The 13,911-nt window shown below is 49.8% G+C and overlaps 1 protein-coding gene across 1 annotated transcript in view; it reads right to left on the reverse strand.

Annotated features, from left to right (window-relative positions):
• Window positions 1-10,170: 10,170 nt before the first annotated feature.
• GRIK3 (glutamate ionotropic receptor kainate type subunit 3) overlaps window positions 10,171-13,911 on the reverse strand; it is a 110,960-nt gene continuing 107,219 nt past the window's right edge. Inside the window, exon 16 of the mRNA XM_040534833.1 lies at window positions 10,171-13,863. Coding sequence (XP_040390767.1) covers window positions 13,669-13,863 — 195 coding nt within the window. The 3' untranslated portion in view covers window positions 10,171-13,668. The remainder of the gene's footprint in view (window positions 13,864-13,911) is intronic.

The following is a 13,911-nucleotide window of genomic DNA, read 5'->3' on the forward strand; positions in this document are numbered from 1 at the left end:
CTAGATATACATGAAACACTTCCCCATTCCTCTTTCATTTGCAGGCTCTAAGTCTTGCACGCTTCACCATGGTATTTTATTTTCCCATTCATCTCGTCGCCTTGCCTCCTTCTCCATCTTGCCTCCCGCTCCGGTGCGGTGGCAGGGGGCAGGAGGTTCGGTGCCTCCCTCGTCCGCGGTTTGATCGTGTCCCCCTGCCCCGGGCTGAGCCCTCCTGACAGTCCCTGTCGGATGACAGATTTCAGGAGAGCATTAGTGATTAGGAACACCACTCTCATCAAGGCAAATAATTAGTGAGAATGCATGCAGTTTACGAAAGCAGTTCAATTAAAGGGAATAACAAGCTTTTTACAGCAACAAAGGAAGGACTAAGTAGACCTCAGTGAGTAAATAAAGCTGTAATCAGTGTGATTAATTGAAAATCTCAGGAAGGCATGAATTGGATTGATATTCCAAAAGTCTAATGTGTCTCATGGGACCACAGAAGGAATAACAGAAGGAATAATTCCACGTTTTAAGGAGAATGTGAAGTCTCATTAATTGTGAGCAACAAGAAGTTAAAAAAAAACAAAAAACAACCACAAACGGTGATGTTACTTTGCTATAAATTTCTTGGAAGCCAGATCTTGGCTAGTGTATTTTTCACGAGGCTCTTAAAAAATCCTGCATATGTTGCCTGGCTAAAAAAAAAAATGAAAAAAAGGTGTAGAACTGGGTTTGGCTGGCGTTTTAACCAAGATGCTTACAAACCTGCATTTGAGCAGCAGTTGGGAAGCAACTTTCTGGGGAGGGATTCATTGCTCATCCTCCCTCGTGGGCGAGGCTGAAAGGTGGATGTTTTAGGGCAGAAAGGGGATGTCCAAACGAGTCAGGTGCCGAAGCGACTGCATGGGGCCGGCGTTGCTTCTCCTTGATCTGAAATCTGCCTTTCCTCCACGGGTAATTTGGGGCTGCAGCAAACCCTAAACAGCCAGACAGGAACTGGGACTGTCATTTGTACCCGCGTTTAATTTAGTTCACAGGTGACTGATGGTTTTATGGCACTTCAGTACACTTCACAATAATTTAAACTCCAATATTCAGTGCATCCATGAAATCTCTCCCATTAACGTACCAGGGAAGGAAAGCAATGTAAGGCTTTCCTACAGAGCACAAGGATTTGATCAATTACTTCGATTAGTATTTGTCATTCTTACGTTTCTAACATTTCCAAGTGTGCTCAACTTTTTAGTTAGCATTTTTCAGTGGAAAAAGAAAGAACATTTGTGTCTTACAACTGCTGACTTACATGGCAATTATCACCTAATAAGCATCTCTGATTGCTGGTTCCTTCAGCCGCTGCAGAGGTCTGGGCAGAGCGGTGTACAGATGTAGCAGCCCGCTCTGTTCCCCTCCCAGAGCTGCAAAAGCTTGGCCTGTATCCAGCGAGTTCGCGAGGCGAAGCCTCCTTCTGGAAAGTGCAGGTTGGTTTCTTCTAATTCAATTATGTTTCTCAAGGTCTCCTCTTGCTAAATATGGTAAAATTGTGTCTCAGCTGAACTAAATAAACACTCCAGAGTAGTATTCTGTAGGTCCCAGACTCTGGTGGCACCCCGAAATACATGGTATTTAAAGCAGACATCTACACAGGTAGAAGCAGAACATACCCCAATTAAAAATGCAGTCGGATAATCAGAGTTCTGACGCCGTCCTGGCAGTCACCAGAGACACGGCGAGCTTGAACCCGACAGGTAGGAGATGGCACGGATGGAGGGAAGATGGGTGCAGAAGTGATGGGACACAACAGGGTCAGCGCCCGCTGCGAGAGTCCAATCCTCTTGGTCAGACAGAGGTCAGTCCCCATGGGAAACCTGCAAAAACTCACAAGAGGAATGTAATTCCAGGACAGGTGAAGTTGTCCCTTTGCTAGTGTTGCCTAGACTCTGGCTTGTGAAGGTAGAGTGCCCGTGCAGCTCCGTGCAGTCCCCATCGGTGCTCTGTTGGGTGCGGGCTGCTGGCAGCTGCGGGACTGCGCGGCCGTCCTGCACGGCTCATGGGGCACCTGCTTCCAGCGGCCCCGGGCCCTGCAGTGGGCAGCAGATCCCAGCTGGGCCCTGTGTTAACATGTGCTTGTTAGCGTTCCTGTGCTCGTTAGCGTACCTGTGGACGTTAGTGCTCCGTGCTCACGCATAGCTGGTGCTCCTGGACAAACGCCAACCCCTCACTGTGTCCGACAGCGCATCTGCGGCTCTCCCCCTCCTCCGATATGCCAGAGGTGATAGAGGTGGCGTCAGGCGCCCACCAAATGCTGAAAGCAGCATGGGAGGAACTTCAGCTTGTACCTCTTTAGCTTTCGGATTAATTCCCCCTAGACTCTGTAGCATTATTAATGAGCTTTCTAATTTAAGCACAACATTCATGTGAACCCGTCTGTGAACTCGGCAGCAGCTTGTGTCATAACAGGAAGGGTGGCACGAAATAACCTTTCCATGAATAAGTGCTGAGTGCCAGCAGTACCTGCAGCATGAGTGAAAAATCAGAGGCGATAGGGCTATTTCAACAAGTTCAAATCCCAAACGACCTCTTTGCATTGGAGGAAAATGCTCTATCAATACCTCCACACACCGCTCACTTGCACTGGAGAAGGATCAGGGTTTGCATTAAGTTCTCCGAAGTTTTGATAACCTTATTTCCCCTGGGGGAGTTTTTAGGCAGAATAATGTATAGCCCGTTGTTGTATGTTCCAAATTCCATTTGCTAGAGATCAGTATTTTATTGCCAGACCAGCATTTAAAAATTGTTCTCTATTTTCTTAGCTTTGTGGGAATTTATGGCACCCGGAGTGGAAAGAAAAGGATTTTTTGATAAGATGTGGGCTTTTTATTTATTTATTCGTTTTGATGGGAATCTTTACCCACACAAATTAATCTTCCTTGTTACAAGAAGGAGTCACTGGAGGTGTGCCGGTCTCCCTGCAGACGTGCCATCGCTGAGTGCAGCCAAGCTCCCTGGGTTTGTGCAGCTCTGGGAACACCTGATGGTTTGGGGTGCCCAGCCGCACGCATTGCCTGGCAGCCCAAGCTGCAGGAGGCAAATGCTCAGCTCTTCCTACAGACAGGACCTCTTTGAGGCGTCTCAGGTCTCTTCCTTTCTTCCCCTCTTTATCCCTTTGGCAGCCCTTACTCAGGGTCCCACTGTCCCACAGCTGTGGTCTGACATCCTTTAAATGCTCAGCCCCTTTCCTTAAGCATTCACAGAGAAACTTGCTATACAAGTTAATTGCTGCTAATTAATCCTTTGTATGATTTATCATGTTTATGAGCAGGTGAAGTGTAATGTGCTTCCTCTCCTCGACAGCCTGAGAGCATTTGAGCCTTTTGTGTTGCTTGTTTTATTGCCACGTTTTCAAACTCCACAGTTACTGAAATTCATAAATTCCTGTTATAATTGATAACTGTGTTTTTTTCTAGCCCTTTATTACTCCAAGTATTTCAAGTCCTGTTTTCACATGGCAAATTAATTCCATTTTAACATCCAGATTTTTCTCCGAACTTTTTCAGAGTCACTGTCCCCTCTGGTCGGTGCCTCGGTGGAGAGCTGCTCCCAGCACCCTGCCCACATCGGGTGGCGCTGCCTTGCCTGCGTGTGCGTCCTTGGGGCAGCTTTTGTGGTGAGCACAGCACTGCCACCACGAGCTGCTCCACCTCGCAGCACGTTGGTACAACTGGCAGGTGGTGGCCGTTGTGCTGAAGGACTTCAAGGTCCGCGTGACTCTTGCTTTTGCTGTGCTGAGAACTGTGCCAGTGCCCCTTGCAGCTGTGTCGCAGCTGGTAGGTGTAGACCATGCTAATTGTTGCTCTTACTTGTGCATCTTTGCCTCAAGGTGTCTCTGCTCTTTGTAGCTAAGTCCAAGCACAATCTCTTTTATGTTCCGAAAGTTTGGATTCTCGATAAACCAAAGTTAACCAGAGCTTTGTGCCAGTCTGTGCACATCTGCACTGTGCCTGGGACAATAGTTGCTGGTGCTGGAAATCTGATCAGTAAAAGCTTCTGCTGAGCCCCCAGACATCCATATCGGTGATGCATTTAGATTTTCGGAGCTACTGAAACACAGCTGAGTTCTGAGGTTATTTTCTTTATCATTTTTTGACCTTAACTTACTGTTTGCTTGCAAGAAGAAAAGCCTTTCTCCCCTCAAAGCTCTGTTCTTCTGTTATGGCCACTGATGAGCAGTATTGGCTCTGCAAATGTCATCAGACATGTTGCTGCTTGATAGCAGCATGAGATAAATGGGTCTTCGTTTCCCTTTGGGGGCAGTGACAGTTTAAAAATGCCCTGTCCTGCCTCCACTTCCTTCATTTGGCAGATTTTTGGTAGTTTATATAATTTGGCTGTGATCCCCTCTCTAAACCATGTCCAACATTTCCTGCAATAAACGTAATGGACTTTTCCATCTTCGAGCAGCTGAATTCTTTCTGAGCAGCTGCTCTGGGTTATTGATGGCCTAATTAGAGTGCTGCCTTAGGCCTGCCACCAGAATATGGAAAACGTTTTTTCCTTTTTTAAATAAATATTCCAGTGTATAATAGAACAAAGTGTTTCCAAATGATCTCGGAGCACTGCTTGGATTTCAGCAGCGCAGAGCTGGGTCTGGGGAGCACAAGATGGCCAGGGTGAGCAGAGCCGTGCGAGACGCTGGTGGGCAAAGTCCTGACTTCTGGAACGAGAGCGCCGAGGGTTAGTTAGCCCGACAGAAATGCTGAGTGACTGCAGTGGCCTAGTGCAAAATTATTCTTTCGTGTGTCTGGTTTTCCTGTTTCTCGACTGCTCTGAAGGCAATGAAGGGAGGAAAGGAAGAAAAAGGAGGAAAGTGAAAGAGCAGAGAACAATTTTTGTTTTGCTTCAGCCTGTATTACGAATCTCCTTGCCTCCCAATTTGCTGCTGATTTTCATTCGCGATGGGGACAGCTGGCTTTTCTTAACATTACTAGCAGAACTGGCTGCACCGTTTAGTTGCTCTTAAGTGACTTACACTTATTTCTACCTGCAGTCAAGGGTGGGCAACATCCTGCTGTGATGTAGAAGCCAGAAGCACCTGGCTTGGTTTGGGGCCCTGGGAATGTGAGCTGCAGTGCGAGCTGCACTGGTCCCAACGGGGAGCCCAAGCCAGAGCACGGGCACTGCGCCTCGCCTGGCGCTCAGCACCCCATTCGCACAAGGTTTATGTTAAGTTTAGTCTTCTGGGATTTTTTTTCTGGGATTTTTTTTTGTGTGGGAGGTAGCATGCTAACTCCTGGGAAGTGCTGGCGTGCCGGGAGCTGATCCCGTGTTGAAAAGGGTCACAGCAAAGCGTGACCACCGTGTGCGGGGCAGGACGGGCGCTGTGGCTGTGCGGCAGGGGCCCTGTGCCAGTGACCGGCCGTGGCCGTGCCACCATTCCCGCTCCTGGGCATGGAGGGCGGATTTCTCTCACCCCAGTGTTTTGAGAAAATCTAAACAATTTTAGGTTGGTTTTAAATTTTTATTGGAGGCTTTGTAATGAAAATGATTTTATTTTTTTTCTCCGTGAAAAACAATAACATTGCCCTTTCCACCCAGCTTTGTTGTTTACTTCACCAATCATCCTTGCTTGGTAGCTCTTTTTGAAGGCGCACCGTGACAGCTTTCAGGGGTGTGAAAATTGAAATTTTGGTTCTCATGCTTGAATACAGAAATCACCTGGCACATGTCTGTTGGTGGCTGAGGCCAGACTGTCTCACCCAACCTTGACTCTGAGCGGCGTAAAAATTCCAGCTTCACTTGCCGGGACCATTCTGCAGCACCCTCCTGAATCGCGCTGCTCTAGAAAACGTTTGGGATGGTAAATTTGTTTACCAGACCTTCCTGGCCATCAGCATCCACTGCAGAAAGCGTAGAGGGAGTAAGAACAAATTCAGAAGGTTTCCAAGTCTCATATTTACAATTCACGGCCATTTAAGTGGTTCTTTAGATCCAAGTAGGGTGCCTGGAGCTCGCAGAACGTGCCTGTTGTCTGCAGATGGGGCTGAAGGAGAATAGAGGGGGCGAAAGCCTCACTCAATCAGTCTGGAAGGGCCAGGCCCTCTGAAAACCCATTTGGACTACGATGTTTAGGATAATCACTGCTTTGTGTTTGGGAAAGCTGATGCCAAAGGGCAGCCAGCTCCATACTGCTTTTCAACCCGACGTGCCCATGGCGTGCACTGTAAATCCCGTTAGAAATAAATAAATAAAGCCCCCAACAAGCAATTCAGCCATCAGAATCTCAGATGGTTTTGTTTGTGTTATTTTCATTTGCCTGGGTAATCGAATTTGTTGGAATTAGGGGTTTGTCTGGATAATAACATTTTCTAACCCTCTGCAGCACAAGAGGGCTGTGGTGAATGCCGATGTAAAGAGAGCTCGGTATTGATTGCAATAAACTGGCCCTAGACAGCATCAATTACCCACTTCTGATGGATGTTTGCGTGCCAGCTGCCAGGTTTGGATGGCGCAGCTTTAGCCACCATTTCTGCCTGCTAGAGAGACTCTGAAGGAAACGTACCTTGGGCATCGCTGGCGCTCTGGGGCCCTGAGAGGAGGCCCACAGCGGCTGTGGTGCTGAGGAGCTGGGCACGGGGACATCCCCGTCACAGCAAGCGGAAAGCCTGGGCCTGGCAGCCCATCAGATCACGTACTGATTGCAGCCTTCAGCCTGGATGTCTGCGGCCGGTCTACTTAGCTAATTGCCTCTTTGCTGATATTCTTTGGTGATCGCTGAGGGCTGGGGCTGCCGGGGGTTTGGTGCCAGAGCCCAGGGTGCTGGCGGGCTGAGCACCTGGCTGCGCAGGTGAGGCTGGAGGTACCCATGACGAGCGGAGGCTGTTTGTAAGCGGGAGGGCAGGTGACAGCCGGGCTGTATCGGTCTGAGCCAAATCCTGCCACCTCTCCCTGGGTAACGTCGCAAGGATCTGTGAAGTAGGCAGGTTTGTGTTCTTCTAGAGATGTACATACGTGGATTTTGCACCCTGGAAACACCAGGGCACCAAGGCAAAATGGGGATTTCGATGCGTATGTATGAACGAGCTGTACTGCTGGAAACGCAGCAGGGCTTTGGGGTGCGATCACATTGCAGTGCATCAAGAGGACCAGAATTCACCCAAAGGACAAACCAATCCACCTGCGTTACCTCGTGTGACTGCACCACAGTCTGCAGGATGGCTTGCAACAACCTACTGCTAACACCAAGCTCCTCAAGCCTCTCTAAAGCCTCCGTGATCCAAAGGACTCCTCCCCCTGTGCTCCCGTCTGAGCAGACAAAGAGTGGCAAAGCCATTAGCTTGGAGCATATTCGTTAATGTGGCATAAGCAGCTAAAGAAGACGTATTTATGCTCCTTCATTTGCAATTGATAATCTCAAGAGTGAGAGGCTGGTAATAAATTGTCTCACTGGGGCTTCTATCCCGCTGCAGCCCACGCTGCAGAAGGGAAGAGACAGCTCATTTACATAAGATAATGAAACTGCAGTGAAATAGTAAAATTGCAAAGCAACTTTGTTTTAATAATGACAGATGCTTCTTAAACACTTTAATTATGTCTCTCAGAGCAGTTTCAGCTAGGCCACAAGAAGAGAGCAGTGCGAGTGAAATACTTGGAATAAAACCCAGGCCCTTCCTACAACTTGAAGTCTCCTCCAAAGCAACACTTTTATTTTCTCAGCTGTTTTTCTGGCTCAGGGAATGCCTGTGTCAGGCCCTGATCCTGCCCTTAGCCCTGCAGACTCTCGCTGCAGCAGATTCCCCATGGGCTGGTTCCTCGGCACCCACAGCCACTGGGGGACACAGGGGCTGCCACCAGCTCCGTGAAAATGGCACAAGTCTGCATGGGTAACAACACCTGCAGTGACAGCGGTGTCACAGCAGCCTGGGCTTCCCCAAACAAAATTCCCTGCTGAAGTGCAGCGCTTTGCCATGAAGAAGCAGGGAACGGTGCATCCAACAAAGCGCAGGGAGAAGGATAAACGTGTTAGTGGAATATAAGCCACGATGTGAACAAACAGCACGTGTGTGGAAAATGGAAGGAAATTCCAGGCAGCAGGGGAGGGTGCAAATAAGCTAACTAGAGCTCAAGGGTGAAAAGCCTTAAAAGGATGGCATGGTCCGTGCCTGAAATCTTTCTGCAGCACACTTGAGGTCTTCTTGGTAACAATTCATCTAGCCCTGCTCTCTGCCACGTGCCCCCTTCCTTCATGTAGTGATCCCCCGTTCCCTTCCACTGGGGGTCACGTTGTGATCGTGTTCTCATGTTCTTGGTTCCATCCCCAGACCTTCATTCAGGAGATCAGGTGTGTTTGGTTCACAACAACGTTTAAGTCCAGACTTGACTGAGTCCTTCATGGGAGCACGACAGAGCAGTGGCCGTGCGTTCCTGCTGCCGGCACACCGGGGGGATCAGAGCTCTGAAACCCAGGATCAGGAAAGCACTGCGGAGGTACAGCAGTGAAAGCACTGCAGAGGTACAGTTACAGCCTTAAAATGGGGTTTTGCTGAGACAACTACAGGTTAAAAACTGTTTTCTCCGCTGAGCTGAAAATCTGAACTGTTTCAAGGTGCCTGTAGAAAACAGGGAGGCGAGGGGACTGGGCAGAGAAGCCTCTCCTGCTGTTCCGCTATTTTCTCCCTCTTTTGCCCAGCGGGACTAATTGGTGCTCAAAGGGAACGGATCGCCTTTCCTACGAGTGCAATCTGTTGTCTGATTAATTATTCATGGACAGCATGATTGGCAGCTTTGAGGTGGTGGTGCACAGGCAGCGGAGGGTGATCCGCTGACTGACAAGGTTAATTGCAGCCTGGCGTTCCCGGCGTAACGATTTGTGTTGACAATTCCCAGGGCTGGCAGCGCAGACGGGGTTTGCGGTGTGGGGCCCTGGCCTGCCCCGCGCCGTCCCCAGCGCATGGCACCGGCCGGTTCCTCGCTCACGTGGAAGGGATTTCGCTCCCAGAAGCAGGTCTCCCATGCTAAGCGGTGTTGAAGATGCTTTGCAAAGGCAGCGGTTGCTTTTACCTTTTTTCCCCTTCTTCTTTTTCACATATTCTGTGCATATTGATCAGGGTTCAGAACACAAAAGAGAAACTCGGCTCTGGTCTGAGAGTCCCTCTTCGGCAGGAATGGCAAAGCTGCAGCTTTCCAGGGCGCACGAGTGAATGAGATGAGAAAGATTTATGAGGGTGACCCTTAAAAATAATTGAAATGGGAAGGGATTATTTTAAACAGGGGATGGGAAATGGTAGCTTTTCGGGATTATTTAATAAGTGCACAACCACAGTGGCAAGAATGCCTAAATCCTACCCAAAGTGCATCTCTGGGGCAGCGCCTGTCTCTTGCAGTGAATGAAGGGAGAGCTCACGAGCTTGAGGCTCTGTCTCTGTTTGTATGGGTTATTTGCTTGTGTTCTCCTTGAACTGCACAGCTCAGCTCTCTCCTACTTCCCATCTTGGAAACGGCGAATTTTTTCTTCCCGTCTCAATATAATAAAGCAGAATCTTAGAGATTTCAGACTAATAAATGCTAGACTTCAGAGTGCTTTCAGCTTTTATCAAGCTAATAAGATTTTTGACTTAAAGCAAGAGGGAAAACAGGTGAGCAGTTGTTCTACTAACCTTGAAGCCTGCTGGGATCCTGCAGGCTTGTAGGGGCTCTCAGGCTCAGGTGCCCCTCCGGAATGAGGAATAAACCCACGGAGCCTCGGGCGAGACACTCCAGGGGAGCACTTCTGCAGGTGGCTCTTCGGGGAACGGCCGGACCGACTCCTTTGGCTGCTGCCAGGCTCCTCGGGTACCCGCGGGCAGCAGGAGCCTCGTACCCTCCTGCATGTCGAAGGGGAAGCAGAGGGCGATCTTCGTGCTCCTCTCCGCTGACCGAGCCAGTCCTCATCGCCTCTAAACCAGCACAAGTACCCTCCGGCGAGCGGCAGCAGCAGCTCTTCTCCCGGGATGGTTGCGTTTGGTCCTGAATCGGGTCTTTTCCCGCTGGGTTTTTATGGCTGGTCACCAGGAGAGATGGGGATGTCGTTAACCGGCTTGGTTTTAGGGACCAGATTTCAACCAGGGAAGAGGGAGGTGTTGAGCAGAAACAGGCACGAGCTTCATCGTTTTCTAGAAATGAATTTTTATTTAAAATTTAAAACCATATTACTTCATACAGCAAACTGTGCACTTTGATATATCACAGTGTCTTAAAAAGGAAAATAATCAGAATTTTTTCTTTTTTTTTGGAAATTTTATTTACATCAGCCTAGAATGATCAGCAAGTAACACAGTTACTATGAAACCAAAATTGTTACAAAATGTTTACAAAAAACTATATTCATAGAAATTCTGCATGTCCACAAAGGAAAATCCCCTGAATATCACGGAGACCAGTTTTTTTCCTTTTTTTATCCAACTCTTTTCTGTTTTTTTTTTTTTTTCTTCTTTTTGTTCTTTTCTTGCTTTTTTTTTTTTGAGAAACATGTCAAAGAAAGGTACGGACAGCAAAGGGCTTCCCACGCCAGCGCCCAGCCAGCCCTGGGGCTGGGTCTCGTCCCAGTTTGCTCGCGCGTGCTGCAGGAAGGCTCCCCCCGTACACCGCTCAGGAGCTGTGGGTCCCCCTGCGGGACCTCCCAGAGACCGCCAGTGCCTGCAGCCGGCCGAATCCTGCTCCCCACATCACCTGCCCCACAGGGGACAGCACTTGCCCGGAGCTGGAGCTGCTTCCCTTTGCATATTCACCTTCTTTGTGGATTTGTAGGCTCGCCGTTTGTACCCAATGCTCATTATTGGTTAAGTCTAAAGGGAAAAGCAACCCCAAAGGAAGCTACCCTCTGCGTCCCTGCTCTGGCTCACAGGAGACCCGGGAGGAAAAAGCAGCGGTAAGGGACAGTGAACAGACATGGCAGCAGTTTAGACACAGTTTAATAGCCCAGACCTGCTTTTTGTCTTCCCTCCTCGCTTTTCCAGTCCCTCTGCCCACCACGCCAAGAAAGAAACTGCTTTCAGGAAAGCTGGAAGTCGGATGGTTCCAGGACAGGAGTCGCCAGCGGTCACAAAAGGGGCACAGACCAGCTTGCGAAAGGCTTCGGGGCTTCAGCATCACATCTGCCCCTTCGAGGCCGCTTGGCCGCTGCTGCTCGCTGTCAGGCTCATTGCTGCTCTCTGCAGAAGGCTGCCGCGTCGCTCGCGCTGGGTGAAGCCGCCGGGCTGGTTCAGCAGCGCAGTGATCGCATGGCCCTGGGGGCACCGCAGGAGGACGAGGTCAGGAACCGTCCCGGTGAGCGGAGCTGGCGGGGAGCACGCGTGAGCGGTGCCACGGGGCCGGTCCCAGCAGCCCCCTGCCTGGCGGTGCCGGCGGTTCCCTGTGTCAAAGCCTTTAGTGACCGAGGTCTTAAACATAAAACCGTAACAGAGACGCATGAAGTGCTGATTTAGGGTCAGAGGAGAGGGAAGAGAGCAGGTTAACCTGCAAGGCTTTGTCTTGCTGGCGGATAGCACTACTGATTCCGGCTGCTCACCTGGCGCTCTGGGATGTTGGTGAGTAAAGTGAGATCGAACTGGCGTCAGGGATGAACGAAGGGTGTTTATGGCGTTAGTGATATTTACTTATGTAAAAAAAATCTGCCAGGAAGCAAAATGGTTTTTGGTGGTATTTTACTCTCAGGACATTTAAAGCCAGTTTTAGGCTTTGTTTTTATCTGTGGTGTGATTGTAAAAATCCCTTTCTAAGAGCTTAGGAATCTGCAAAGACAACATAACCTCTACTGCTCCGACAAGCCTAAGGATTGGCAAAGAAGTACAGAAAATACGTCATTAGCTTTGGGAAACAGCCACATTTCCCAGTCCGTCCTCAGCTGTAGGTGTTTGGTCAGCAAACTGTGAAGATGATGATGCGCATTGAGTTGGCAGCTTTCAACTCTGATTTTTCATGGTTTCTATGAAAAGGTGAAAATAAATGTAAATTCATTGCATATCTTTACGTGAGTCAAAATATGACAAATCTAGCTTTTTTGTTTCGGGTCACTGTGTTGCTTCTTTACATCATGGAAAGACAAAATAAGGACAAATTATGGTCTGTGATGGGGGGGGAAAGCAGAAATCTCCCCTTCAGCTAATTTGCTAATTCTAATCAGCTCCAAAGATAACCTTCATATAACTGAGACTGAGAAAGAAACAGGTGGGAAAAACCTTTTAACTGGGCTGCAGCAGGTTTGTCCCTTTGGGCCCAAACAAACCCTGCGGAAAGCCTCGTGGCTCGGGGAGTGGGGGTGTCCAGCAGCAGGGCTCCGTCACGTCTGCCAGGGAAAGAGGTTGCTCTTCTCATCAACGCCTGTGTTTTTTAACCAGAGCTTTTAAGCACCTTGCAGTACTCCTCGGGATGTTCTGGGTTTCCATGGGCAGGGCCGTTTCTGTTGGTTTTGTTTAGCAGATGGCCGGGGAGAAATTCATCCGCAGAGGGACGGAGCGGCGCGGCGTCACTCGAGCGGTGCGTTCGGTCAGCAGAGGGGTCTTTGGTAATTCTGACAAGATGATCCGCAGGACCAGCCTCCTGGATTGAGCAGCCTGAAAATAAGAATACAGTCCGGGGAAGATTTCTTCGAAAGATGTTAGCGTGTTTGTGTAAATGGCATGGAGATGCTGCCGGCGGGGCTGCGGGTCACCGGGCAGGGCGAGGGGGTGTCAGGTTTGGCTCACACAGTGCTGTTTGTCCCAGGCCAGCCCCGGCCCTGCAGGCTGAGGCTTTGCCTCTCAGGTCTCTGGTGCCACGTGTAGCATTTAGTCCTAAACCATGCGTAGTGTCCTCTCCTGGTCTGAGTGTGAGCGCGACGGAGCCGCAGTGTCACCGTGGGCTGGCGTTGGGGCGCTTGCACTCAGAGGTGGCACAGTCCCCATGCACGCGGTCCCGTTCTTGGCCAGGACTCCGGTCACTCGAGCTTGCTCTCGCCTTCGGGGTCAGCTGTCTCAGGTCTACTGATGAGCATTTCTGTTGCCTTCTCCCTCCAGGCCCCCGCGTGGACTTCGTGCTGTGGTGACGCCAGCCAGCACGGCTGGGGAGCAAAGAGCCACCACGAGCTGCGTCGTTGTAGGGCGCAGCCTGGAGCATCGCAGAGCTTTGCAGGCACTTTCCTCGTTCCTGGCCAGCGTGTCCTAAATGTGTTGTGTCCGTCACTTTGGGATGGGTGCTCACTCTGACCGTTGCTCACTCCACACCTGGAGGGGCAAAGTGTTTCTTTTTATTGCCATGCTAAAGAAGCCTTGCTCAGGGGCTCCTCGTTACCCACCGAGGGTCAGTTTGGCTCAATTCGTTTTTGCCTCCGTGTGTTTTCGGTATGTAAACATCAGACTCCTGGATGGTAGTGTGTTTGGACTCCATGAGGCCTGTAGGATCTAAGCTGTAAAAAAATAAGGAACGGAAAATAACAAAAATGAAACGGAAAAGCCCCAAGACCCATGTTACAGTCCATGCTTTGCAGTTGGTGCTTCTGTGCCGGTGATTGATGCAGCTGTGTTTTAAAGGCCTTGATCTTGAAATGAACCAAACCAAGCTTTTTTTTTTCGCTTTTTTTTTCGCTTTTTTTTTTAATCCTTTCTTCCCTAGTTAAGAGTGCATTCAGCTTTGACTGACGCGATTCCTTCCCTCCCACCCCCCAGGTCCCATTCCCTAGGGAAACACGGGCGTCAATCCAGTGTTGCAGGTCATGTTGTCCTTCCCTGGCAGCCGTCGGTCATTGAAGGTGTGCATGTTGATCACGGCGTCCGTCTTCACCATGACGGGGGGCTGGGGCTTGTGCTTGACCCGCCGCTGGCAGGTGAGCGAGAGCCGGATCTCGTCGGCCATGGCGCTGCAGAAGGAGCGCTGGGGAGAAGCGGGGACAGAAAGCACCATTACTGGACAAAAAGCACC

The sequence above is a fragment of the Cygnus olor genome, chromosome 23, assembly GCF_009769625.2.
Source record: "Cygnus olor isolate bCygOlo1 chromosome 23, bCygOlo1.pri.v2, whole genome shotgun sequence".
Taxonomy (NCBI): Eukaryota; Metazoa; Chordata; class Aves; order Anseriformes; family Anatidae; genus Cygnus; species Cygnus olor.